This window comes from Rhagoletis zephyria, unplaced genomic scaffold (assembly GCF_001687245.7).
Source record: "Rhagoletis zephyria isolate East Lansing unplaced genomic scaffold, Rhagoletis_zephyria_1.1 Rzeph_scaffold_04963, whole genome shotgun sequence".
NCBI classification, from domain to species: Eukaryota; Metazoa; Arthropoda; class Insecta; order Diptera; family Tephritidae; genus Rhagoletis; species Rhagoletis zephyria.
In genome coordinates, this window is record NW_016162046.1 from 25,790 (window position 1) to 33,501 (window position 7,712).

Sequence of the window (7,712 nt, forward strand, 5' to 3'; positions counted from 1 at the left end):
AGGATAGCTGGCGCTGGTCTGAAGCTAAGTCCTAAAAAGTGCTCACTGTTCAAAAAGGAGGTGAACTACTTAGGGCACAAGGTGAAAACGGAGGGCGTCTGTACTGCGAAGGAAAAGATAGGAGCAGTAAAGGGTTGGCCAAGACCTAGGAACCTGCAAGAACTACGAAGTTTTCTTGGGCTATGCACCTACTACCGACGATTTGTTCCTAATTTCGCCAGCGTTGCTAATAGCCTCCACGAGCTCACGAGGAAAAATAGAGCCTTCGAGTGGAACAAGGAGCAGGAGGAGGCTATGCTAGCGTATCCCGTTCCAGGTGCAACGTTCATTTTGGATACGGATGCTAGTGGTTATGCTATACGAGGCGTACTGTCTCAGGTAATTGATGGGCAGGAGAAGGTAGTTGCCTACTATAGTGGAAAACCAGAGAGGAACTACTGCGTAACTCGGAGAGAACTACTAGCGTTGGTGGAGTGCGTCAAACATTTCCACAAGTACCTCTATGGGCAAAGTTTCCGAGTTCGAACGGACCATGCAGCGCTGAAGTGGCTACTACAGTTTAAGAATCCAGAAGGACAGCTAGCTCGGTGGATTGAGAGACTGCAAAGTTATGACTTCGCTATTGAGCACCGCAAGGGAAGTGTCCACGGAAATGCTGGTGCCATGTCCCGTCGACCATGTAGCCTGGAATGTAAACACTGCTCAAAAGCTGAGGGCAAAGAAGACATTATAGACGTCCGGCTAACGACAATAACACCAGCGGAAGAGTGGAAGGAAGAACAGCTACGAAAGTGTCAGCAGGAAGATCCAGATATGGAGCTTTTGATGCATGGACTGGAGGACAGAAGGCCAACTAAGGAGCAAATGGCAGCTTAAATCCCCATCGCAAAGGCGTACTGGGCACAATGGAACAGCTTAAAAGTAATATCTGGCTGTTTGCACCGGGTATGGGAAAGCGAAGATGGCCAGTGCTCCCGCAACCTAATAGCGGTACCAAGGGTAAGAATTCCGGATGTACTCAAGGAATTCCACAATGGTCCTAGTAAAGGGCACCTGGGAATCACGAAGACCCTGGAGAAGATTAAGCAGAGGTTCTATTGGGTTGGATGTCGGCAATCGGTCGCAGAGTGGATTAAAAACTGCGCGGAGTGTATTGCAGCTAAAGGCCCGAAATCCAGAAGTCATGGCCAGATGAAACAGTATAACTCAGGTGCACCATTCGAACGGATTGCCAAGGATGTAGCAGGCCCATTTCCTATGAGCGCACAGGGAAACAAATACGTCCTGGTTATGGACTACTTTAGCAAATGGCCGGAGGTATACCCGATTCCAAACCAGGAAACTAAAACAGTAGCGGAGGTATTCACCTAAAATTGAATTGCGAGATACGGTGTACCTATAGAGCTGCATTCTGACCAGGGAAGAAATTTTGAATCGGCGGTGTTCCAAGAGATGTGCCAGATACTGGGTATCCGGAAAACTCGAACAACGGCTCTTCATCCCCAATCAGATGGCATGGTGGAACGGTTCAACCGAACCCTGGAAGAGCATTTGCGGAAGGTCGTGGACAAAAATCAGAAAGATTGGGATGTCCGCATACCCTTGTTCCTAATGGGATACCGGTCAGCAGTGCATGAAACAGCGGGTAAAACTCCTGCAAGGGTAATCTTCGGCAGTGAGCTCCATTTGCCTGGTGACCTGAAGTTTGGAGTAACTGGCGATGCAAGGAGAATTGGGAAAGAGACGTCCAACATCTTGGAAGAGGAGCTGACAGAGATACATGCTCTTGTGAGACAGCGAACTCAAATTATGAGTGACAAGATGAAGGCCAGGTATGATAAGGCAATGAACTCCGAGGGTTTCCAAGAGGGAGACTTAGTGTTGCTGTACAATCCACAACGGAAGAAAGGTTTGTCCCCAAAACTACAATGCAACTGGGAAGGTCCGTATAAGGTCGTCAAACGGCTGAATGACGTAGTGTATCGAATCCAGACCGTTGGGAGACCAAGAAACAAGATGAAGGTGGTCCACTTGGAAAGGCTTGCAGCGTTTGGAACAGCAAGTGTGTCTGATCGGGACGATCACACTTAGGTGGAGGGCAGTGTGGTGAATACTGCGGCAACGCGAGGCGAACAACGAGAAATAGGCAGAATGTTCGAGGAATGAAGTAGAATGTTCCACAATCAGAAACGTCAAGTGGATGAACACTGCGAACAGCGAGAGAAAGAGAATGCGCGATGAACTTCAGAACATTCTAGAGTTGCCAGGAGTGCGAGCGCAGGTATATAAGAGCCACCACACAGCTAGGAGAGTTAGTTACAAGTCAGCAGGCGACAAGTAAATTGAGTTACGAATAAGCCAGCTATAAGTTCAGTTGTGTTAACAAGTTTTGTAAAGTGTTTTAGTTGCCTTAACAAGTATTGTTAATTGTTGTGATCGCATAAACAAGTATTGTAAAGTGTTTGTTGTACAATAAAGTTAATTGTACTGCAGTTTGGTCATCGTGAGCATTTATTTAACAATCCAGCGATACGAGCCGTAAGATATTTGGAAAATCCTTCAAGGTGTCGAGGATAATCGTAGCAATACAAACAATTTTACATATGTACATATGTACGAATGGATGTAGTTATACGAAGCACACTTGCTTCATTTATATAGTGCTTGGTAGCTGCAGAGCTGAAATGCGCAATGAGCAATACATATATATGTATTTATGTACATACGTGCATTCAAACATACATATGTATGCACGTGCATATGTATGTATGTACTGGTATGCATGCGCGTTGAAGATGTTTGTTGTGTAGCCGTCATACGTCGCTTTCTTTCTTTTTTCCACAATATAACCAGCCAAGGTTCATAGAATAGAAAGTGTTTGCATTATTCAACTTTGCGTTCAACAATTGCGTTCAACTCAACGCAGGGTTGCACGAAAAAAAAGTTGAATGGCTAAATGTTGGCTGGCGACCAACTTTGTTGAAAGCGATTAGTTGAAAGGCCATTCAACCAAATGTTGAACGCAAAGTTGAACAATGCAAACACACTTTTACGACATGGTGCTGTAAAAAATTTGGTTTCCTCCAATGACGTAGTTGCGAAGTGAGTTCTGATTGGCTGAAATATTTTACGAAGAAGGAGAGTACACAAAACACAGAAAATATAGTTTCCGTATAGCATATTTTAGGAATCCTTATCAAATGGGCATTTTTGATATAAAATCGTGGCAAAGCTTATTATAACAACATAAAATGTTATAACTTCACGTGAAACTAGATTAACATAATAATACTCGTGCAATAGTGACAAATAAAGTGTGAATCGAATGCGTATTAAAATTTGCTGGTGATTTCATTCTTGAAAGTGAGCAGAACGCACTTGCGCATTTTTAAATAAAAAGCGTTCATAACATTGGCCGAAATTGCAATTCATCTTTAGACATACGGTAAAACCCAAAATTACCTTTTTCAGCGTAATTTCTGCAATCAAAAACAGCGCACTTAAATTTGTAATAATTTAAATAAACACAAAGACGCAGAAAAATGTAAAAACTTCAACGCAAATTGTCAAACAGTAAATATTAGGGTTACACATATCTGAAATAAAGCGTGATGTATTTTTGACTAATATACTGTATTTTTATAAGATAATTTTTTAGGAATCTGGCAACCCCAAAAATTGAGCCATCCACGTTATCAAGATGGCGGCCATGGCTGATGTCGTAACCTTGTATTCTATGAACCTTGATAACCAGCAGTATTGCCACTGCCTTAGCCTTTAAAGTATCCATAAAAAATCGAAAACTCTATCCCAATGTATCCACCGAAAAGAGCAGACATTTTTACACAGTACATCTATGGAAGAGAAACTCGGCTCCTTAACAAACTTACTAACATGCAGTCAGTATTTTCCCAATCTTAGACACGGAAACAAAGGCCCGTAGTTATAGTAAATATTAAGTCGACTCTAAAGTTAATTGCAGCTTTTTGACATAATTTTTAATGGGATACCTATCAAAAAAGCTGATACTAACTTTAGTGTCGACTTCGTTTTGACCATAACTAAGGGCCCAAATCCGTGTCTAAGGATGGGAGAATACTGACTACTACTACGGGACAAAATTTCCGCATATTCGATGTTTATTACTACGATTAGATTCCCACAAATAATACATGCAAAAAATGTTTTTTGATCTATCAAGGTAATACTAATTTAAACTAATTCTGACCTGTTACATCTGATATTTCCAGATATTATGGTTACAATGTTTTCCAATCAAACTGGTGGACTGGGAGCTATCTATGAAATTAAAAAATTACTCAAAAACTTGCATTTATCTGTAAATTCCGCCTTCAAGAAAAATTTCTCATTTCCGGCTTGTTTGAATTCTCGCTTAACGACATATAACTGAAAATTTAGAAGTTATTTTTAGTACAGCCAGTCATCAGCGTGGTTGTCAATTTCCTTTGAATGCCAAGAGCAGGGTTCGGATTTGCCTCATTTTAGCCCCTCGCTCGCTCGTTAGTTTGCTCTGAGCTTGCGCAACTCACGATCAACAGGCGAGGCTGTTTGCAAACGAGCACTCGTTAAGTACGAGCGCACGCGCTGAGCAGCCAGCGAGCGAGTAAGCAAACGATGGCAGCGCAAGAGTAGAGCGGCCAGCAAACGAGGACCTCATTAGCTCTGCCCTCGCGAGGGCGTCGTTGCGAGCGAGGCACTCATTTGCAGCAGCAGACGAGCGAGGCAAATGAGGCAAGCAGATTAGACAGGCAAACGGGTTGTTTGGTCAGCAAAAATGTATAGGATAAAAATTCCATCAACTAAGAATTTCGCGTAAAGGATTGTATGCACACATGCAGATATGTACATACATACATATACATATACACATATGTATGGATTTATTTATGTATATATTCTCATGCATATAATTTATCTTTGTATTCTTACATACAAGTAATTAATCCCTGTATGCAGCTCTCAAGAAAACGGTCAACAAAAATTGCCATTATTTCGTGTACGTGTCCAAGGAATTTTGACATTGATACTTCACAGCCTGTTGCCTCACTCTTTCCTCAAGAAATAAGGGAACGGGCATAAATTTCTGTTGCAAACCTGGGTTGCCTTCTGTTCTTTTTTCACAAAAAACTTTAGAAAACCGTAGTAGAAAGCGTAGTAAATTCCTTAAGAACTGCGTACTGCCATAAGCAAATTTGACTCAAGAAAATTTCTTAGCCATTTCTTGTACGTCATTTTATATGGAGTTTTTGCTTTTCTTGAGAGCTGTATACAGGCCTCTAAAATATTATTATTATTATAAAATAAAAAGCTTATTTTTACTTTCTTAAGAAATTTACTACGCTTTCTACTACGGTTTTCTAAAGTTTTTTGTGAAAAAAGAGCACAAGGCAACCCAGGTTTGCAACAGAAATATATGCCCGTTGAGTGAGAGTGAGGCAACAGGCTGTGAAGTATCAAAAATGTCAAAATTCCTTGGACACACACACGAAATAATGGCAATTTTTTCTTGACCGTTTTCTTGAGAGCTGCATACAGGGCTTTAGTATCCAGCTCTTAAGAAAATGCACAAGAAAATGTTCGTGTTCTTTCTTCTGCTTGAAATAGTAGTAGGCCAGTAATTTTGATGTTTGATAATGCACCGTGAATAGTAAACAATGGCAGAAGAAGAGCGGTAAAAAGTAAACAAAAGAAACAATCTTTTGCCTATGACCAATTTGTAAGTTTATAACAATATTTTTCCTTAAATTTATTAAAGTACATTTTAATTTATTTTGATTCAATTTCAGGAGATAGTTTTCACTGATATCGGAACATCACTATATCTACCGAAGAAATCTATTTGTCGGACAGTCGACTTTTAAAAGCATTAAAATTGTACCATTTTTTATATCGAAATATTTTCGACATCCCTATTTTCAAATTGTTCTGTCTTACCAATATATAATCACACATTCTACAAAACTATTTTTTACCGACTAAGACTTGAATTATCAATACGGCAGTGGTGAAAAGTTCAGATGGATTTATCAAATATATGCCGTGCCTGTTTGTCGCCGGAAGATCGGGTGCATCTGCTAGATTGGTATCAGCCTGTTGACTCTTTGGATATATCATACAAAGAGTGTTTTTGTAAATGTACACAAATTAATTTAAGTTTGAAAGATGATCCAAATGAACTCGATGATGCCCGGATGCAATATCTATGCCTTGATTGTGCCCAAAAACTTAAAGACGTTTATGATTTTATTGAAAAGGCGAGAAGGGCTGATAATGAATTACGTTGCACACAAACGGAAAAAGTGAAGATAGAAAGTATAGCCAACACTTTTGAATGGGTTCCAGTACATGAAGAGCTAATGGAAGTAACTAAGATGCCAGATACTGTAGATATGGTATATCAAATACGATTTAGATATAATTAAACAATAATTATTTTCTATTTGTTTACAAGGATCACGTAGAGGATATAAAAGTATCACCAGAATGGAATGAACATTTTATGGATGATGATGAAACATCTGCATCAAATGATATCGAACACGAAATAAATATTGATAAAAAACTTAGTACTGACACTACAACAACAACAAAGTTTCTAGTTGAATCGGATAAGGATATGCAGAGCGGCAATAACTTAAATGAAGCTGGGCTGGTCTTATCGAAAAAAAGTAAACAACTCAATCTTGCTCATACAAGACCTAAAAACGTAAAGAAAACAAACAAAGTAAAATCCGAGGTGAAAACAAAAAAGAAAGTCAAGGACATGTCTGAGCCGGTGAAGTGTGAAGAATGTGGGAAAATAATGAAGAGAAGCTCATTAAAAAAACATAAGCAACGTCATAAACCAAAAACTTTTCTTTGTCAGGCCTGCCGTAAGTATTTCCGTTCCTTTTAACTTGTGGACTAATTTCTATCTTTGTTGAATTTACCTTCGCCAGCAAAAACATTTAAGGAGTCATGTGCCCTAAAAAATCATGAGCTCTGTCACAATGAGAATCGGGAAAGATTTCCGTGCGACATCTGTAACCAAAGCTTTTTAACTCCGTATACATACAAAAAACACAGGCTAACGCACGAAACCAACCGCAAACCAATATATCAATGTGCTCAGTGTGAAAAATCATTTCTTCATAAAAATGGTCTAACAATCCACGAGCTCCATCACAAGGGAGCTACGATAGATAGGGTGGATATGACGTTCGAGGGCATTTCAATAATGAAGGCATTTAAGCAGAATAAATTATGGATGGTGAGTGGGATATACTTAGTTTGATCATGCTCGCTGCGCTTCTCTTCAATGTATGTCACATATTTTTTTATTTCTATAATTTATATTGTTATTGCATTTACATTTATATGTACTCATGAAGATTTTTCCCACATTGTCCACCGATATTATTTATATTCAGAATGCAAATGCTGCATTGTAACATATTTACTAAAACCACTGGTAACTTCCTGAAAAGAATATTTTTGAAACTAATCTACGAAAATAATGTTCAAAGCTCTATTCACCTTGAGCAAAAAATTTCGAAATTGCAATCCGTAGATTCTCAAGGATTTGCCTCTTTGCGAAGGCTGCTCATCAATAGTCTTTGCGAATCGGCGCGAGTGTCTTTGTAACATAGCTATGCTACAGGAGATGAAATGTAATCCAAATTGAGGCTGGTATTTTTTTTGCTATCACATAC

At 39.5% G+C, this 7,712-nt stretch overlaps 1 protein-coding gene across 3 annotated transcripts; it reads left to right on the plus strand.

Moving 5' to 3' along the window:
* The first annotated feature begins 5,517 nt into the window (after positions 1-5,517).
* On the plus strand, positions 5,518-7,367 carry LOC108371415 (zinc finger protein 616-like). Of its 3 annotated transcripts, none has more exons than XM_017626971.1 (4): positions 5,518-5,737; positions 5,808-6,383; positions 6,473-6,893; positions 6,960-7,367. In XM_017626971.1, exons 2-4 carry the CDS (start codon positions 6,039-6,041, stop codon positions 7,292-7,294), a joined length of 1,101 nt encoding a protein of 366 aa, XP_017482460.1. In that variant the 5' UTR covers positions 5,518-5,737; positions 5,808-6,038; the 3' UTR covers positions 7,295-7,367. The 3 variants fall into 3 exon arrangements, with proteins under 3 accessions (XP_017482460.1, XP_017482459.1, XP_017482458.1); XM_017626970.1 differs by having other exon boundaries at positions 5,808-6,404; positions 6,960-7,362; XM_017626969.1 differs by having other exon boundaries at positions 5,521-5,737; positions 5,808-6,413; positions 6,960-7,357.
* Positions 7,368-7,712: the final 345 nt, after the last annotated feature.

Bases quoted from the DNA above. Each gene is read 5' to 3' on its own strand.
- LOC108371415 (XM_017626969.1), top strand. From the start codon at position 6,039: ATGGATTTATCAAATATATGCCGTGCCTGTTTGTCGCCGGAAGATCGG. The intron at 6,414-6,472 runs GTATATCAAATA...TTTGTTTACAAG, and splicing joins TGCCAGATACTGTAGATATG to GATCACGTAGAGGATATAAA. The intron at 6,894-6,959 runs GTAAGTATTTCC...TACCTTCGCCAG, and splicing joins TTTTCTTTGTCAGGCCTGCC to CAAAAACATTTAAGGAGTCA.